The sequence below is a fragment of the Protomyctophum bolini genome (genome assembly GCF_963924005.1).
Source record: "Protomyctophum bolini genome assembly, chromosome: 17".
Taxonomy (NCBI): Eukaryota; Metazoa; Chordata; class Actinopteri; order Myctophiformes; family Myctophidae; genus Protomyctophum; species Protomyctophum bolini.
Window position 1 is genome coordinate 28,333,815 of NC_137878.1, and position 20,252 is coordinate 28,354,066.

The window sequence follows — 20,252 nt, forward strand, 5'->3', positions numbered from 1 at the left end:
TTGAGACACGCTACAAGCTGAAGTGAAGATGAATGAGTTTTCTCACCACTTATATACAGACAGTTAATTGGTTTGATTAATTACACCTGTGCTGTCAACCAATTTGTTTGCTGACGTTGTAAACCACATGCTGCAGAGATGCGTACTAATTAAGGCCCTTGGCTTTGTCAAACCTCTGTAGCCTGTAGGCTATGTGCAATAGTTTTGTAAACACACCGACGCAGCTCAACTCCCCCCTTGAATGGTCAAAAATAATGTTAAACCTAAAAGTATATGAATCGAACATGCATATACCCTTCAACTATATTGTTTAGGCTATGCCATGGATAATATCCACAGGATTTGTAGCAAATGTTCAAGCATGTTACTTAAAAGGCTACTACCAGCATACATTATTTCATTTCCCCCACCTCTTTTTAGTTTTTACATTTAGGAAATAAACAATACATTTTTTACATTGAGGTGCCCAGACTTCTCAGGTACCCACTCCTCTGGTTACCATGTGTCTGTCCATTACTGTCAAACAGATGCAGGGCACCAAGGAAGAAAGTTATATAATAATATAGTATATTTGAAAATGTTTAAAAGTAGGCTGTACATGATTAGAACATGCATTATTTTTTAATAAAGTTGGTTTTAACAAAAATAAAGACGATTAGAACATGATTAAAGATGCGACAATTAGGTAGGCCTATATTTTTACAATTGCTACAAAACCTGCATAGGTCCTGACCTACAGTATAGTCATTTTGGGGAATAATAATAATAAAATTAATAATAATAAATAATAATAAAATTTGGGGATACATATAAGCCTAATAATGATGTACTGTGTATGTTCACATCATGTATACTTTACATTACTACTTATGACATTTTTCAAATATTGTAATTAACATTTTGGACAAAATAGTAAATTTTACATCAAGGTGCCCAGATGTCCCTATGCACACCTATCCTGAATCCATATTATGTACAACCACAACTTATGTTAAGTACCTTACAAAACTCTTAAGTTTAATTTAAGACATATTAACATGGTGATATAACTTGAGTGAGTATATTTATGATCTATTCTATTCGGTCAGTCACTAAAGTGCAGAACTTCATATCAGCACCATGGACAGCTACTGTTGCCCACACCAGGGCATTTGCTTATTTCTCAGCAAATGCAATCGATCTCAATCATGCAGTTTCTCTAATAATAGGTAAGGTAACAATGAAAGAAAAGTCTGAGTGTGACAGTAGGCTTTATTGCATATATTTTCAAGTATCCACACAGTATTTCCACTTTGTATACAACTACTTTTAGCTCAGCAAAATAAAATATATTTCATTCATATTTGGCCTTTTTCTCTCAAACAATTTATTATTGTATTAAAGGACCACTTCACCACTTTTCAATCTTCATATAATAGGTCCTGACTAATAATCATAAAATGGCACCATTTTATTCTACTCAGTCTGTGTCTCATAGGAGGGCAGTGGGCAGTTCAGAAACCCGTCCACCAGTGACATCATTGTCAGGCAGATTTTATTTTTAAACAATATTATTTTACAAAAATGTTTAGATTTGTATTATCGTGAGAACGATGGCTTGCATTGCAACTTTTCAGGACTAGAAAGCCTGCAGTTTCTATTAGCTTGGATTCCCCATCGATGTCACTGGTGGATAGGTTTTTTAACTGCCCACAGCCCTCCTATGAGACACAGACAGAGTAGAAACAAATGGTGCCATTTTATCATGATTATTAGTGAGGACCTAGTATATGAAGATAAGTTGAAAAGTGGTGAAGTGGTCCTTTAAGAAATACAAAATAAATACAAAATGTAAGCCTGGTTTAAACATATACACAGAGAATTGGTATCACTTGTAGGCATTAGCTTTATGTTTGGGAAGGAAGTTGAAATTCCCTGGTACAGGTCCAAGCAGCATTTCACTGGAAAAAAAGGGTAAAACAAAAAAATGGTTAGTGATGTCCATCTAGTCACGTGCATGTTAAATTGAGCTGCTGTGAAGTGGCGAGTGTAAAGCGATTGGATAAGGACGTTTGTGTGTGTACAGTATCGACCTCTGGTAATCTGTAGGGCACAAGTGGTATATGGTATCTTTTTGTTTGTTCACCGTAAACCATGTTTGAAAGCCAAATTTCTATGAATGTATTTTCATTCCGTACTCATCAAGTTATATTACATTAACAAACACTGTTCCTTTTTTTGCTCTTTACATTTGTATCGAAGCACTTACAAGTGTTACATTTTTAAATGAAAAGTGAGTTACATTACATTACCATTCAAGATTTGTGTACGGTATTCATAATATTATTACCTTATCTTTACCCAGTCCCCAACATGTTGACTAGCCATTAGGGACTCTAGATAATCCCTGCCCATGTAGAAAGGAGGTCGCTCGTTGATCCTCTGAGGCACTCGTTCCAACAGCCCCACGGGTATGTATCTATACATAAGATAGCAAGACAGAGAAATTGTTTGATGGTCTCAGGCTATTGACGACTAGAGGATTCTCAAGTCACATTAGCAATAGCAACATTAGCATTGTACATCAAGCCAATTGTATATGATCATTATATGTCAAATGTAATGAAGATCAGAGACATGACTTTTTAATTTGCTTATTGTACTGTACACTATACAGAAACTGGATTAATAATAATACTGATTGTTGCAAAAATAATTCATACATTCCAGATTCCACAGTGATACATTCCTAGTGACCCACCTGCACATAAAGGAAAGCCACTCCAAGAGGAAGTTGCGGGTCTTCTCCAGGCCTTGTGTGTCTGAACCCCAGTGTTCCAATCCATAGTTAGTGAAATCCCTGAGGACGTCCATTCGCTCACTGGATGAGATGTCCCAGTCCCGCCTATCCTTGATTTCAGTAAAGATCCAGGGCTTGATGAGTGCACCCCTATGGAAAATGGCAGAAAAATTATATTCCAAATCTAATTTCAACTTGGACCATGGGACGGAGTATGATGATATCACACATTTAGTTTCAGAATTTGTCACAAAGATCACATGACAAGAACCAAATTGCTTATGACTTCGAGGTGCTGTATAATATTGTATGTATGTATTATTATGATACATTACACTGTAGTTGGACAAAATAAAACTAATGTAATTTACGCAGTCTAACAATGATTTATGCAAATGTCATATACCTGACATAATATTACCAATACAATAGAATTAAGTACCAACCTTGCTATCATGATGCCAGATACTCCAGTTTCTCTTGCTTTCATGGCATCTTCATAGGACAAAATATCTCCATTTCCTAGAACAACAGTTAAGTCCAAAGACAAGATAAATCAAAACATTGACCAGTTTCTTTTGCAAAACAATATTACAGATTCAAATAGCATACAGAATGTGTAGCTTCAGCTTCAGCTTAGAACAGCCCATGTACCAAAAAGTGGAAGAGGGCTAGCCAGTTTGGCACAGGAGTTGATATAGTCCCAGTCAGCTAACTTTGTGTATCGTTGCTCCCTGGATCGGCCATGCAGCTAGAAAAACAAAACATTGTTAAATATCGTCACATCAATTTAAGAAGTACCCCTGTAAATTAATTTAGATTAATATAATGTGCTGTTGAAAATCAATATCCCTATAATACATACACCTCATCTCAGCTCATCTAATAGCACAGCAACAAAATAAAATGTGGATAGGATTGATGGAATCTTTCACTTCAGCCACTCAGGTCTCTGGGCCACATAGAGTAAGAAAGAGTTACGGACAACTCCGTTCACTTCATGGGGCCAGGTTTTCTACAGTACATAGACTTCTATTGAATGGGGACAACCAGAAGTTTACAGAATGCATTGGAGTATATGGGCTCGCACTCCTAAATAAAGAAATTTCAAACAACGAGTACATGAACCACGTGACCAGGCTGTTTTCTGCCCCCTCAATTTCGTAACTCTGCCTTACTCTATGGCTCTGGCCTAACCGAGCCCAGACCTTTGGGTTCTGATGCATTTGGAAGAATGAGTTTGAACTGTTATAATGGGTTTATAAGAAGGGTCTTATAAACTTGTCAATTTGAGCCCTACCGTGATCATGGACACACCCCATTTCTTCATCTCTGGGATGAGTTTATGAGCCACATTGCACTTCTCATGAACACCAGTACGGATCTTGACAGTCAATGGCACATCAAGGACCTTAGGGTAGGAAAATGTCAGCTGGCATTAAACTTTGCATGTGAAAAAAAATTATATTAATATTAATTAATTAATTAATATTTGTAATCGACTTGTTCCCAGCACCATTAGGTGCATCTTACGTAGTTCATTCCGCTGATGATCTGTTCAAACTTTTTTGTCCGTGTCATCAGACCACATCCTCCACCCTACAGGGGAAAACATCATGTCAGACTCATAACTCAAACATCAGCCACTGAGATTTCTGCAATTAATGTCCAAGCAACAACACCAAGCACCAAATGTTTGACTTTTACCTTTTTGTAGACTAGATCAATGGGACACCCAGAGTTAATGTCCACAAAGTCTACATCAGCATTGTCGTTGATTAGCTCTGCACACCTTGTCATTGTGTCTGGGAAGCAGCCCTCCACCTACAGGACACAATTCAGGTTATACAGAGCCTCTACTACATTTATTTACCTTCTACGACTTCTAGCCAGGATAACATTTCCATTCAGTACAACATGAATTTCGTTTTTTGTAGCAAGAAAGGAAATTGGAACTGAGAGAAAAATAATAATGTATCTTATTTGCATAATATTCCAGTGTGGATATTCATCTTCTCCTCAGTAAAGACTTTCCTTTGTCATTGTGAAATATATGCACCTGTTGTTTGCTATTATATGGACATTGCAGACACACCATAAACACTATTGCTACTTAATTGACAATTCTGAAGAGTTTCAGACAGTGACAAACCATAATGGTGCGTTCACATGGGCAGACGCAAAGACGAATGGGAGTATAATTTGGAGCAGCTACATGCATCATTGCGTCTTTGCATCGCCATGTTGCTGGCAATTCCATTGACAATGAATGGTAGTCTGCGTCTTTGTTTCTGCCCGTGTGAACGCAACATAAAATTATCAAGTAGAAAAAGAGTCTATAAAACAACCAAAAAACACGCACATCTCAAAAACCTGCTGGACAGATAAGAGTGTAAGAATTAAACAAGGTGCCAGTAAACTTTTGCACTTTGAGAGCATCAATGGGTGTGCCAACCCTAAAATTAACCCACCTGAACGCCGAAGATATCTTCACTTTCATGCCTCTTTAGAAGGGCCCACTCAGATGCCTGTCCCTGTAGTAGGTTGGTGCACATGGCCATCTCTCCACAGGTGATGTCAGCACCAAAACGTTTGCAAATGCGACGAAAAGGTAGATTTCCACACTATGGGATACAGAGAAAATGATTGAATCCTATTTTAGACCCTATTGGTTCATATACTAAATTCCATTCTATCAATTTGATAAATCCTCAAGATATAATATTCCTGTTTTACAGTCTGGACAAAAGAAACCCCCATCACCTTGATAACCTTTATTTTTATGAGTTGAAATCTAAATTACATTATATATTACCTGCATGAGTAGAAATGAGTACTTACTGTTGTTAGAGGAGCAAGATAGAGCTTGTCTTGAAAGTCCACCTTGAGGAAAGTGTGAAATAAATGTACTATAATTGATAACAAAAACATGCATACACAATAAAACATTTAGTGTTAAATCTGTTAATTATACATTAGTAAATGTATCATTTACTAATGTACTGAAAATGTAAAAATGCAACCAAATGGATCATTACAGATACATCTGGTTACATTTGTAAACCAAATGGGTTAAATTAACACATAGGCTTTTTACTGCTAATATGGAAATTAATTTAACAATGCATGGTATTTGATTAAATCATTGAGTGCAGACAAAGAAACATTGATTAGATGTTGTGGACGTTGAGGTGGGTGAAATATACCGGCTTCTTTTCGCAGGTCCGCAACTTGATAACATCGCCATCTGTCAAGGGGCCAATAGTCTTGACGAGAACATGTTTATCCTGGCTGCCCTGTGATTGGTCAAAAAGGAAACCATTCCCAAATGTTGCATTACGCCTGATGACACCAGCTGTTTGTTATTGTTTTGTTAGCTACGGTGGGAAATGTACAATTTTAAGGACTACTTGGCTCTGTGTCTAGTGAAACCATACCTCCATTTCTGGTGCAGTTGTTGCATGTAGTTCCTCGCTAGCAGGACTCTCAGTGGACATTTCAACTGTACAAGTATTACCCGAGCCTGACAAAGAATTGAAATATCAGTAGTGTCAACAAAGAGAATATACAATACCTGTGTAAATCTCATTATACCGTAGCCTTCCAATCATATGGTAATGTCTACCTAATTTATCCAGTTACACCAACATCTGTTCAACTGCTAGAGGGAGTAACTCATTCATTGTAATTTAGGTTAGTGAATGCAAATCAAGTGGGATTTGGACATGATTAGCCCATATGACAGAGGCTTTTGTCTTCATACCATGCTGCTTTCCCGGATTCCTGTCAATCGTTTTGAGGTACTCCGCTGACTTCTTGAATGAGACCAAACGCTTTCTGAGTTGAATCTGGAGGTCTCTATCCAAGGTGTTCCTCACTGGAGTCGTGCCTTCACAAGCCTTAACGAGTTCTTCATTCACCATGTTTTTGAAATCTGGTGAAGTGTGTGCCTTGGCGAAGCGGCAGGCCAGACCATATAAGCACTTTCCATAGGTGTTGTAGAGGTAGCAGCTTTTGCCGATGTCAGCAGGCTTGACAACCATGTATTTTGCAATGTCATGGAAGAATTTGCATTTGTCTCCAAATGAGCAATTCCCACGTTCCTAAATTGATTTGAAAAAAAGTATGTCATCACTGGTTTAAGGAATTCATAAACTTGTGACTGATAGTTCTTGGTTTAACAATTTCTATGCATTTAATGGTTTGGGTTTCATACCTGAATGACTGATGTACACAGTCGTTTGTCATCATAGCTGTTGGGTTTCATGTGTGGTCTTGATTTATTCTGTCCCCGTATTCGTTTGCCACCTGGCTTCACCACCTTATCTCCATCATTGGCACCCAGTTTGAGTTTTTTCACGTCTGGTTCTTCCAGAGGTGCCTCCTTAAATGCTTCATTTTCACTGACCTCCTTTCCTCCTTTAGGGCCTTGTCCATTAGAATCTAAATACCCATGGAAATTTTCTTTGGTTGTTATGAATCTGCAAGCATAGCAATAGTCACATTAGCACATCAGTATAGCACACAACAAAGTGTCAAAGATTAGGACAGTTAGCCGAGCATCAGCACACAACAAAGTGTCAAAGATTAGGACAGTTAGCTGAGCATCAGTTGTACATTATTTCTGTTGGAGTTACATGATTTCCGTTATGTGTTTAGATAGTGAATTGGGAATTAAATAATATATTTTTTAATGTTATTGGCACTATTTTATTCATCTGGAAAAGGTCAGTGGAAATGCTTTTAGATCCCATAATGTAGTCATCTTACTGGGTCTCCATTTATTAAACAATCCAAACAATAACAAGAACACACTTTCCGGTAGTATCACAGATTCAAACAGAACATCTTAATAGTAAATTCGGACAAAAAGCTTTTTGTCAACAGTGACGGAAAGCACAATAACTCACTCGTTTTTAATGACAGCTATGCCTTTTGCTGCCCCATCAGTGCTGCTCACGTTGTCTTGAGATGATTTCTCTACGTCCTCATCGTCTTTCTCCATTTTAATGAAAGCCTCATCGTCTTTCTCCGTTTTAATGACAGTTATGCCTTTTGCAACCCCTTCAGTGCTGCTAACGTCTTCTTGACATGTTTTCTCCATGTCCTCGCTGTCTTTCTCTGTTTTAATGACAGTTATGCTTTTTGCAACCCCATTAGTGCTGCTTGTGCTAACGTCTTCTTGAGACGTTTTCTCCATGTCTTTGCTGTCTTTCTCTGTTTTAATGACAGTTATGCTTTTTGCAACACCATCAGTGCTGCTAACGTCTTCTTGAGACGTTTTCTCTACGCCCTTGCAGTCTTTCTCCATTCCTCCTTCTGAAATATCAGAAAATAAAAGGTGTCATTATCTGAGTTTTTTTTTAACATGATGTATTATAAATGTAAGTCAGGTGCTGAGTGCATGTCATTCCAAATGTGATAAGGAAATATAAAACATAATGCTTCACTCATTTTTACATAACTAACTGAAACGGAAGCCATTGTTCTTGCATTCATTATAAATAGATTTTTAAAAGTTGTTGTTGATGTCACATTTAGGCAGGTTTCTGAACAGTCCACAGCAGCCCTGCCTGAGGCAGAGCAGTGAGAGCACTGAGTGATATGAGCAAGTGATGATCGAGGACCAATTAGATATGAACATATAGTATAACATACTAACAAACATCTACCAAAGGAGTCAAAGAGTTCGTTTTGAAGAGAAATGCAGTATGGACAACTGGACATAGGCCTATACGTGTGTTTGATTGATTGAAAATCTCATTAACAGTATGCAGATTGAGTACATCAAAAAAAACAAAAAAGTCAATACAAAATCTGGGTGGCAATCACACATCTTAAAAGTCACATTATAGCATGATGCTGTACGCGTTAAAGAAGGCTATAGTGTTTGTTATATTATGCATTAAAACGCTGGGATCATGTTGATAGATTAACATTTTTATGTCACAGTAATTAGAATGGGTACATAATATTTCAAGCGAAAGCACAAGTCAATACAACACTGCAGCTGCTACTTTGAGGACATAAACATGAATTATACATGCAGTAACTTTGTTGAAGGCTATATTATATTAACTACAATAAGTACGCCAGTACGTATGTTCATGGGCAGACTGAGATTGTCGGATTTTAGGTAACTTATTGGCTGTACTGTATATCGGGTCACCTGCATGCACACCATGCAGTGACGTTAGCTCATAGGCTACTTCTTGTAAATAAGCCAATGTTTAACGTTTGCATGACATTTTATAGACCAAAGAATAAACTAAACAACACATTGGATGTCTGCTTTTCAAAACACTCAATGATAGACCATGTGGAATATAATGTATTTCCTTATAAATACCTGCAATGTTCGGGGAAATGAAATTACCACAGCGTGGGCTTGTGTTTGCGCAACTGTTAAAAGGGTCCGTGTGGTGGCATGATGTGTACCAAATATTGGTTCCATACGGAAGAGAACAGCCACACTTGTTCTGATTTAAATCTCAAGTTCTCAACTAAACTACCTGGATGTCACTCAGTACAGCACTATAGTACTACAGTAGGCTCATTCATTTTTCTGATGAAAACAAGTCTAGTGCTTTTCGGTTTCGTCCTCAAAGTAGCAGTTTTGTATTGACCTTAGCCCTAGAATGGTTGTTGTTTCACAGGCATTCTATGTCTATATTGACCTGTGCTTTCGTTTGAAATGTAGGCTACCCATTCTACATACTGTGTGAAATAAAATCAACCAATAGGCCTATAGCCAAACATCAGAGGCAGTTTGCCTGTTTTCTAACATGGCAAAAAACTATTTTTAAAAACAATTAATGGAAGGAGTACTAGTAGACATAACATTTACACAAGTGGATGAGAAGCACCAGACCAGAGGAAATACTGGAACATAGCCTATTTGACCAAAGAGCAAATTTTATTTTATATCAATTAAGCATGTATTTAAATTATATCAAGTTATTCAAGGAAAAAGAAAAGTTAAAGCACACGTGTTTTAATGGTAATCCATCCAAAATTGGAAGCAATGTCAAACAAAAAACACATTATCTTGCATCGTCTAACATGGCATAGTACATTCACTCATCTGGTGAAGCAGTAAGTCTTTCCATCTTTGCATCAAATCTTTTTCGACTCAGTTCCAAGACGTTAATGCCATTCCTTTCAAAGTCATACCCCACCCTTTGCAACTCCACTATTCGCCCGGTAATATTCTTTGTGCTGAATTCTAGAACTCTGGGCTTCTCCACTATTTGCATCAATGTAATTCCTCCTTCCAGTAGACAATCCAGTTTGGAGCTCAATGTATTCGACCCAATGAACAGCACCATTGGATAAGCGAGTACAAGCTTTTTAACATCAGTTTTCCGACCACCATGCAAGATAATCTTCTGCTGAAGGCTTTCAAAATTATTTTTGAGATACTGATTGGAGAGGTCCAGGATTTCTGCCCCAGCACCTTGCAGCAGAGCTAGAAGTTCAGAGTCGCTAAGCTCTAGAAAAGTTTGAATGTTGTCAATGTTTGTCTTGACTCTCTTTGTGCTTCGGATTAGAATGTATTCATTTCTTGATATGACGGTTTTAGCAAAATGTGCTGGATCCTCCCCACCAAGTTCAGAACAAACACACTCCAGGAGCTCCACCATTTGCTTGTTGAGGTTCACAGTGTTGGAGAAGGTCCGTGGCGCTGTGGTAAGTAGTCGGTGAAGGTCTTTGGAGTTAAGTCCCAGTGAGGTCAGCAATTGGATGTTGCTTTCCAAATTCTTGTTGTCGCTGGAGCGGAAGAAGGACTCTGGAGAGCGATCCAAGACACGTATAATCTCCTCATCACTGTCGAAGAAACTTCTCCACAGACCCCACTGCTGCTCCAATTGCCTGTCTGAGCGAGTGATGGAGCGGGGATAGCGAGATATGATGCTGGCGATCACATTGCTGCTGGCACCTTTGCCCTGCAGGAACTGAGCGACACCTTTCTCATTAGTAAAGATTCTCCGAAGTATCCCAGGCTGTCGCTGCCGTACCTTCTTCAAGTCCACTCCCAAAAGGTTCAGGTTCTCAAGCAGAGATTTGTTCTCTGACCCAACCACAGACTTCTTATTGGAAGTTACAGTGCAAAGCCCACGAAGGCAGGGGGATGCGAGCTGTACTGGAGGGTGGTCAAAGATGCATTTCGATGACAATAACCAAGGCGCATGTAGGAATGTCCTAAGTTGAAGTGATGCTGCCATTTTCATAGAGCAGGCCCGTTTCAGCCACAGCAATGATGATCTGTGGGAGAAAATCACAATCAAATATCAAATTTATAAAACAGCGGAGCATAGGTGCATGGCACTACGGATATCTGGGCACAGCGGTGCCAGTTGGGCACTGGCCTAATTGGAACGATTCAAGTTGAAAATGCATGTGTCCCTTTTATGCCCATATATGAAGTTCTTGTCAGGCATGCCCAAATATGGAGTATACAGTATGCATATGTCAGAACACCATTGTGATGTCAGAAGAACAGGGCAACAGGCCAGCTCCATATGGATATATATAGATATATCAGGTTGGAATGAGCTAATTTGGGCCCTGTCCAGTGCCTGGGCAGCATGCTGTAGGCCTGGCTGTAAACAAGTTCTTGAGCTTAGTCCAGTTACCCTGGGTAAACATAGTACCTTTCCTTTCCATGCGCAAATTGCGCATCATTCTAAGATTTAAATTTGTCCCACAACTTCTTGTTTATGCACCCAAATTAGTTATTACAGCTTTTGTAGCAAGTTGTAGAAATATTATACCACCTTATTGGTAGAATGTTTAAGCATGTTACAATTTACAATTGTACAATTTAGGTATTTAGCAGACGCTCTTAATCCAGAGCGAGTTTCACTTGGTTTAAACTAGGTTTAAACCGTGAACAGTGCAATGAAAACTTCTAATTCTACCGTCAATTTAGATTCCAGGTTTACAACATGTGTCCAAGTTTATTATGCATCAGTAGATCATATGCTTCATTTACAGTGAAAGTGGAATAAGATTTTGCCTGATTGATGAAGAAGTGAAATGAAAGGTGATGATTAAATAAAACAACAACATTGCACTCACTCGTGTGTTTTGTTTTCGTTTCACCCCAGATGATGGAAGGAAAGGAAGGATTAAGGAACTGCCTGTGTCGAGGTCACAAACGACCACTACAACACATTTTCAGTATCTTACTATTCTTTATTGAGCGCCCTCTATTGCTGTGGAGTTTGAAAAACTTTCCGGTTTACCCCACTAGATGGCAATATAGCACTTTCAAGTTCAAAGCATAAACACTGGCAGAAATGGATCAGGGATTATCATTATTACATTATTATAAAGATAGATTAAGATAAATAGCCAGCAACTGATACTACAAATTAGGCTTATTTTGAGAAGCATTTGAACGTATGCATTGATTGATTGATTGATTGATTGAAGTATAAGTTTGCAGAATTACAGTACATTTTAACTCAATACAAAAAATGTTAACAGTGAGTGGACGACCCAATAAAGCACTACACTTGTTTACAAGAGGGTCCAGTCCACCTTGTTCAATTCATCATAAAATGGGTTGCATGGGTACATTTCCTAACGTGGAGTAGTACCATCAAGCTATCATACCAGAATCTGCCACTAGACTAGTATGCTTTATATTTCAATTGTCTTGTTTTGGACAATGAACAGTAAATGTTGCTTATAGTTTATTCATGTAAATTCAGTGTCTCAGTTGCCAGCTGACTCTTGAGTCAGCTGGCAATTGAGACACTGAATTTACTGTGTTTGTCACTGTAATGGCAATCCTTCCCTTCAGTTTTGTTGCCCATTACTTCACAGGTGGTGGAAAAGTGATCGTACGCAGCAGTGCACACAGAAATATGAATGATGGATGTCCAGTCGTAGAGCTCAGTTTTGCTGTATTTATTGAAGAGTTGTGCAGTTGAGATGAACATACCAATATAGAGATTATCCTGTTATTTTGTCTTCTGGCTGCATGGTAGGCTGCATGGTAAGCTGGTAAGAACGGTGTGCTCCCACCATACCCTGTGTCTAGTTCCTCCCTAGTGCCCCTGTGTGTCACCTTTATAAGTGGTCAAAAATAATACTGGTAATAATAATACAAATAATGCCTCTCTTCTAATGGCTCCTACAGTCACAGAGGTCGCAAGCTGGCACACAAAAAAACTCTCTTCGCTGATGAGCCCCTGACTCTCATACATAATTTATTACAGCACTGTACAATCAATCTTCAATATTCAAATGGACTTTACGTGCATCTAGAATGAATGGCAATGGAAAGAAAAACATAGCTGTTAGCCTGTTATGTCTATCCATTGGTGTGTTAAGGATGTGATGTAGAACCAATTCTTTGTTCCTTCACAACTGTTTTCTTTTCCACATTTTTTCCACATCTAACCTATTAGATGCTATACTTAAAGCTGGTTAAAGCTTGGTTTTCACTGTAGCTCAAGTGGTTAGAAATGTAATTACATGTGCAGGAGACCTGGGTTCAAATCCAGGGGTAGAACAAGAAATGCACATACATAGTGCAGCTTTAAATGTGTAGCAATACAATTACAAACATGACTTAGAACCAATCAATAATGAAGTGTCATAATCTAATGCATGCTAAAATGGGGGTCCTTGAAGTAAAAAGAATAATACAAAAAAATAAGAAAGTTTGAGAACTGTGACGCATGTCTGCATGCTTGTCACACAGTTCTCCATACGTTGACATTATCGGTGAAATTGTGTCCTGTGGCCATCTGTTGAGTTCTTATGGTAGAGCTGCTGGGGTGTCTGACACAGTACTCCTTTGGTGCATCAATAATTCAAGAGCCTAAACTTTCAGATGGCCAGCAGTTCCTGATTGAAGCAGCTGTAGCCTGTAGGCTACAAGCAACAAGTATTCATAGGTGAGTTCAAACTGGTATAAGGATGTCAAAGAGAAGATGGGTGGAATTCAAGATCTGTCAGACCATAAGCTGTTCAGCTCCAGTCTCCAGAAGACACAGGCCATCATCTCCTGCTGCTGCTGCTACTGCTGCTACTGGTAGGCCAGGGGCCTATGTTTCAAAATAACTTCATAAGGTGGTTTGTACGACAGGCAGTGCAGTGGTATCTTATGTATGTAACATCATAGACCTTTTTTGAGATTATGACATTTTAGACAATCTACAAGAATTGGGAATTTATAATTTGTATGCCTGGTAGTCCTAATGGGGTTTTAACTATTTGTAACTTATATATAATGTAGGCTATGTCAGGCTATCTGTTTTGGAAACCACTGTTGGATGTGAAGCAATATGAAATACAGTGTATTGAATTTTCTCTTCTCTTCTCTTCTCTTCTCTTCTCTTCTCTTCTCTTCTCTTCTCTTCTCTTCTCTTCTCTTCTCTTCTCTCCTCTTCTCTTCTCTTCTCTTCTCTTCTCTTCTCTTCTCTTCTCTTCCTATGATCCTATCTATAGCCATTGGGCTACTCAATTCTGGAGGAGTGTAACTTTATTTATTAAAGTACTTTTATTATTACACTGTTTTAACTGTCATGTGTCTTCCGTGTTCATGAATCATTCATAATCCTTGACTGCAGTGCAGGTTCGTCACTTCTGCCTATACAAGAAAGGTCTATTGATTGATTCTGTCAATGACAAATAAATAAAATAAAAATCATAAACAAATTGATAAACGCCATAGGAAAACAAAGGCTAGATTGAAGAATTAAGTTCTGTTTGACATTCCGAGAAGGCGTGGCTAAAGCGGCACCTATGATACGTCATCACACAGCCAGCAGTCTCGTGTTTACGTGGAAAACATGGCGGCTGGGATGAGAGCGTTCCAAAGAGCTAGCTCCTAGTAATGCGACACTGTCGCTCTGTTTTGGTAGTCCTACTCGAAGAATTGGAAGTCAGGCGCCTGGCGGTTTTGTCGCTAACTTCTGGGACTATTGTCTGGCAGTTCGCATGAAGCCATTTCCCTCTTGTCTCAGCCACAGGGACAACGGCAATGGAAGACGAGGAAAGGCAAAAGAAGCTGGAGGCCGGCAAAGCAAAGGTATGGAAGACCTTGAGTCTACATCTCCCATGTACAACTTCAACCCATTCCATATGTGTAAAAGCTAGTGTTGCAGAGCTCAATGCATGCCTTCCTCAACTCATTGTTTCATGTTTTGGGCCGTCAGCAGCTGTTTTTACGGCCGCCTCCTCCCATAACCCACTCAGCTGTCAGAGTCTCCTGTCCTGGTGGTCAGTGACAGCTGGGTTAGCTAGTAGCCGGACACATTCCATTGTGATGCTGTCTGTGTGCCAACTCTAATGTTTGATTCATGTTAAACTTCTCTCACTGTAGGAAGCTCACAAGCAAACCAACCAGACATTTTGTGATTGATGGGTAACTAATCACTAATAGCATGCGAGTATGCGGACAATCTTGTGTGACAGGATTTCCAGGGGGCATGCTTCCACTAGCTAGCAAACGTTGCCACATGGCACTGGGAAATATAGGTATTTTTTGAAGGTAAAATGCACTAATCTGTACCAACCGGTGTCACAAATTAGGTCATAACAAATAATGGCATACAAAACGGCATATAAATCAGCTTGCCAATAGGCCACCAAGAAAAGATAATGGGGAAAGAGTACTACTTTTCATGAGCATTATGTTCAACTACATTTTCATTTACTGTACACTTTGACACACGGCACAATACAATTCAAATGCAATAAAATGTTGCACACCAAGAATGATCAATCTGCTGCTTCCATCCTCTGTTTACATTTGTAGGTGGATTGGTGCTGTAGTTGGGGTATTAGCTACTTCACAGCCTCTTTGTTCTTATTGGGAAATTAATGAGTTGCTCTGCAAGCTTTGATAAAAAGCTGCATTAATATAAATCTTGCACAAAGTACATGATTTAATTTATGATTAATTAAAAGTTATGCTCATTATTGTTTTCCTAGTAACTCCTGATGGATGTAACTTCAAATACAAAACACTTGTATGCCATAATTAACATGTTAGACATTTAGAACGGGATTGTTATTCTTGCCAAAAGGCCATAAAGACTGTCTGACTCTAAGGGGGGAAAATATCACTATTTTCAGTCTTTATATGAAAAAGTATTAATGATGACAAGATTCTTCAGAATCTGCACCCTGCCTTTAGGCAGATGGTTCACACAATGCTTCTATAGTGCAGAGTGAACTACAACAAGAATTCATGAATTCCATCCTCCATCATCAAGATTATATGGCAGTAGAGAGGTATGATTATTAGTATATGATGGGGGACAAAGTTATTGTCGTTTTATTTTACTATTGTGTTTGATTATATTTGAACTATTGTCTCAGACACATTATGTTGGACATTATCAAATTAAGTATGTTTTATGAGTTTATTTATCTTTTAGGTATGATCTGTGCCATGATGGGTGTAATTTTATGATGTTGACAAGTGTGTTTACTGTTCAACAGTCAACACATAATGCAGTGGCTTTGTGCCCAAGACAGATCCTTATCTGACTGATCTGATCCCTGTAGTACTACTACTACTACTACTACTACCACTACAACAACAACGCACAATCTTCAAAACTGTCTGGCAAATAATTAGTTATCTTGTTAATGAGCATGTCTGTGTTGGCCTGGTGACACTGCTGTTATTCCACGTGTTCTGAAGTTTCTGAACACAGTCAGAAAAGGGACATAATCTTTCCCATGGCAAATTACACTTATGATGACGTCCTCCGGTGACGTTCAGAACTAGGCCAGATCACAGCCCATATGGGGATGATCTTTATGTCATTTCCAGGACGTCTTCACCAGTTGAAATAATACAGCTTATATCCAGGGACGTCCGTTTTAGTGGGCAGAATTTATGTTGGTTGAAATCAGGTAATAATCTGGGCCAGATATATGACTAGTTGGTTTGACTTGATCTGGCCCCAATAGAGACGTCACTAATTTGTCCAGGTCCTGACCGTGTTTGCTGGGTTACAATTAAAAGACAAGACCCCAACCTTTTTATTTGTGACTGCTGGTTCTTTGTTGAATGTGTTTGTTAGGGGGCTCTCAGGGTTTTATAGTGAAATTGGTGCTAGGGATTTGCGATTTACACTGTGGGGAAGATGCTATTAGCTAAGTCATTACCTTGGCTATGGCTCTGGCATGTGGGCTGACAAAAGGCCCCTCTTTGTTCCTGCAGGGAATTCAGGATGCATTGTACCTCGCCTTTTATATGTTATCAATTCCTACTTTCAGGACAGTAACTTGCACATTTTGATTCACTGTATAGATGTTGATAATGCTGCAGGAAATTAATCTTGTTCCAGGCCAATAGGTCCATTTCACTGTGGCATGAGTGCACATTGCATTGCAGAGTTGGTATTGCCCGGCTAAGCCTGCATGATTCTCCTGTGTCTTGTCCTTGTGAGGGTCATATATTAGGGGTATCTCAATGAAACCAAAAGACTAACTTTGAATCAGTATTATAGAGAGGCTGCTTATGTCTCAGCCAATTGCTGTCTACCTATCGCCATATGGGATATAAAACAACTGCCTTGTGTCCGCAGTAGCGCACTGCGAGGCAGACAGAGGATTTGGTGTCGACTCTGATGTCCAGATTAAGATGTACTGTACAAAAAAAAAGTGAACTAATAAAAGTGATGGAGTTACCATGTATAACACCATTCCAGAGGATTTATTGAACATGAAAAAATTGTGTACAAACCGTTTGGATTGTCACTTAAAAAGTGACAAAAGTCTAATTCGACGTGTTTATTGATTTTACAAACATTGTATGACGGTTATATAAAAAAATCACACCCATGTGAAGTGAGGGGCGCTCTTATCAACGTAAAATTTACACTGACTTGATTCTCCATTCATTGTAAATGTCAATGGGAATTTAATGTTTGTGTAGGACAAAGTTTGTGGACACACTAAAAGCTGGACATAGGAGGGGCTGGCGGCTGGCGCCCCTCAAACCTAAAACAATTAATGGTATAGTTAGTATATTGTTTTGCAAGTTAATAGTTCTTTGGTGTTGGTGTGGTCACTTTTAGTTCATTATTTCTTTGTCATGTATATTGGTGCCTCTTATCTACCCTGTAATTGCTATAAGCACTTGGATGAAACATACTCTGATGAATTCCGAGGTGTTGGTCATTTGTTTGCCATGCCCAAAGAAATAAATGATCACATTTTTGTGTTGTTCGGTTGTTATTTTCATACCCGTTTCACTAAAGAGCACTTGATGTTGAGTGAGCCATTGGATTCATGGAGCACACTTCTTCCTCTTGTTATAAACAGACTATCAGTTACGGGGACAGTCAGTCATTAACAGCTAGCATTCGGTTATGTTCATTATTAGCCCAGGTCCAGTTTGAGTTTGGGTTCAAAGATGGCGATAAGCAGCATGATGCCAAAACCCAGCATTATACCAGCATTCTGCAGCAGGCAGAACCAACACTGACCGAGGTCCCCAGCATCATTATGTATTATATCTGGCAGCATGTCCACCAGGGCCACATAGAGAAAAAGTCCAGCAGTGAAAGGAAAGATCCATACGACTATGTTCTCATAGTAGTGTCCAATGCCAATGCCAATCACCATGCCCACGTAGGCAAACATGGCAGACAACAAATTGTATAGGATAGCCTGGCGCACTTTCATACCTGCCTTCAACAGCACTGCAAAGTCACCCAGTTCATGAGGCAGTTCATGGCAGAAGACGGCCAGAGAGGTACTGAGACCACTGGATAAGCTATCGGTAAACGCAGCACCTATTGCCAGGCCATCACTGAAGTTGTGCACGCCGTCTCCCATGAGAACCAACCAGGCCAGTGTGCCGATCCCAGCCTGTTGGATGTGCTCCGGGGAGCAGTGGTGGTTGCGTGGCTGCAGATTCTGGGAGGGGTGGTGGTTCAGGATGGGGTTGGATTTCTGGTGACGTTGATGCGTGGGAAGAGTGGGCACCCCCACTGTGTCGGCTGACACTGGCGGCAGGTGGGGCAGAGCCGGCATCACCTGCCCCTCTTGGCCGATGCCCATTCTGTCGCAGGTCACTGAAGGGTCACCGTTGTTGTGTTTCTTGTCATTGTACATCTTTCTCCCCAGAATCAGCAAGTGTTCCATGAGCAACATGAAATTGATTCCTGCCAACACCGTCAGACCCTTCCACACCCCGTCAAGACTCTCCTCATGTTCTTCGTGGACATCCTCGTGCTCTTCATGGACATTGTGATGGTGATTGTGGTGACCACGTTGGGAATGAGGGAGGAGGTGAAGAAAAGCGTCTCCACAGAGTGTGCCCACTGCCAACGCAACCAGGAAGCCGAGAAGGAACTTGAAGAAGGTGCGGTTCATCAGAGGGACAAGGAATACCCCCAGCAGAGACGCAAGACTGATCACTGTGACGGACACAAAGCCACCCACCCATGCTGTGAGGACGTCTCTTGGGGGAAGGTGGTCTGTGGTGTTGTCGCCATGTTGATCCGGCTCGTGATTGTGGAAATGGGGATCGCTACCTTCTTGGCCGGGCTGCTCGTGGTGTTGAACCGTGACCGTCCTGAGGAGGTCCAGATCGGCACTGTGCAGTAGACGCTCCAGACTTGCCAGAGACATGCTACCATTCTCACCATACTGGTTGAATATAGACTCCAGATGATGTTGTCGAGTGGGTTCTGCTCTTTGTTCTGCTCTTTGTACCACAACAGAAAGAATCCACAGAACAGCCAGAGAGGCTCTCCATGTCTTCTTGGCAGCCATCATTCCGATGTGTTGGACAGCGTTAAGAATGATGTAATTACACACGCCTAGTGGAAAATAGTCACATCTATAACCCCCTTGATGAAGGGAATGTTTCAGATTCCATCGAGATCTGCCTTTTTAAAGGCCAAATGAATCGCCACTGCAACGTCACATTGCATGCCTTTTTATATGCATTTTTGAGGGGTGCTAGCCCCTCCTATCTACAGGTTTAATGTTTGTCTTTAGTTCAATGTTTGTTTTGTAAACGTCATAATGTGACTCATTACATCATATTGTCGCTTTATTGTTAATGGCGTGTAATGTTTGTGTTTGCACCGTTTGATTTACATTACATCACCGAATCAACATGAGTTAGGCATTAATATATTAGCACCCCTCACTTCACACAGGTGTGATGTAAAAGTTTGTTTTTTTTACACATTCATGTTGCCGAGCAACCAGAAGCACACAAAGCCAACAAATGCAGACAGATTGGGCAGAGGAACAGCTGTTCTATCAAATATGACGATGCAATGCATGCCCCACCTGGTCATGTAGTACCCAGAGAGTTCTGCCAATGAGGGGGTAGAAAACAGCCCGTTCACTTGGTTCATGTAACTCGTTTGTCACTCTAAAGCCCATAGATTATTTTATTTTAATATATTTTTTATCCCACGATTTTGTAACTCATTTTTCACCCCTGTGTCAATCATCTACTGTGATCCTGGGC

General features: G+C 39.8%; 3 protein-coding genes across 7 annotated transcripts in view; 1 reads left to right on the forward strand and 2 right to left on the reverse strand.

Annotated features, from left to right (window-relative positions):
• Positions 1 to 1,237: 1,237 nt before the first annotated feature.
• dus3l (dihydrouridine synthase 3-like) lies at positions 1,238 to 9,170 on the reverse strand. Its single transcript, XM_080787492.1, has 16 exons — positions 9,129 to 9,170; positions 7,690 to 8,098; positions 6,996 to 7,260; positions 6,543 to 6,882; positions 6,217 to 6,302; positions 5,986 to 6,075; positions 5,621 to 5,662; positions 5,251 to 5,403; positions 4,487 to 4,603; positions 4,313 to 4,378; positions 4,080 to 4,190; positions 3,434 to 3,530; positions 3,226 to 3,301; positions 2,741 to 2,929; positions 2,330 to 2,458; positions 1,238 to 1,940 (listed from the first exon to the last, which is right to left on the reverse strand). The coding sequence occupies exons 2-16, from the start codon at positions 8,088 to 8,090 to the stop codon at positions 1,868 to 1,870; spliced, it is 2,235 nt and encodes a 744-aa protein (XP_080643618.1). The 5' UTR covers positions 8,091 to 8,098; positions 9,129 to 9,170; the 3' UTR covers positions 1,238 to 1,867.
• Positions 9,171 to 9,759: 589 nt separating this feature from the next.
• On the reverse strand, positions 9,760 to 11,894 carry mterf1 (mitochondrial transcription termination factor 1). The gene is made up of 2 exons (XM_080788354.1): positions 11,861 to 11,894; positions 9,760 to 11,044 (listed from the first exon to the last, which is right to left on the reverse strand). Exon 2 carries the CDS (start codon positions 11,008 to 11,010, stop codon positions 9,856 to 9,858), a length of 1,155 nt encoding a protein of 384 aa, XP_080644480.1. The 5' UTR covers positions 11,011 to 11,044; positions 11,861 to 11,894; the 3' UTR covers positions 9,760 to 9,855.
• A 2,675-nt stretch (positions 11,895 to 14,569) lies between these two features.
• The window catches only part of akap9 (A kinase (PRKA) anchor protein 9), an 80,288-nt gene continuing 74,605 nt past the window's right edge, over positions 14,570 to 20,252 (forward strand). For all 5 annotated transcript variants that reach the window (XM_080788151.1, XM_080788149.1, XM_080788150.1 and 2 more), the window contains exon 1: positions 14,570 to 14,828. In XM_080788151.1, the coding sequence (XP_080644277.1) occupies positions 14,781 to 14,828 (48 nt within the window). In that variant the 5' untranslated portion in view covers positions 14,570 to 14,780. The remainder of the gene's footprint in view (positions 14,829 to 20,252) is intronic.

Bases quoted from the DNA above. Each gene is read 5' to 3' on its own strand.
- mterf1 (XM_080788354.1), bottom strand. From the start codon at position 11,010: ATGAAAATGGCAGCATCACTTCAACTTAGGACATTCCTACATGCGCCT.
- dus3l (XM_080787492.1), bottom strand. From the start codon at position 8,090: ATGGAGAAAGACTGCAAGGGCGTAGAGAAAACGTCTCAAGAAGACGTT. The intron at 6,883-6,995 runs GTATGAAACCCA...AAATCAATTTAG, and splicing joins TGTGTACATCAGTCATTCAG to GAACGTGGGAATTGCTCATT. The intron at 6,076-6,216 runs GTATGGTTTCAC...GACCAATCACAG, and splicing joins CAACTGCACCAGAAATGGAG to GGCAGCCAGGATAAACATGT.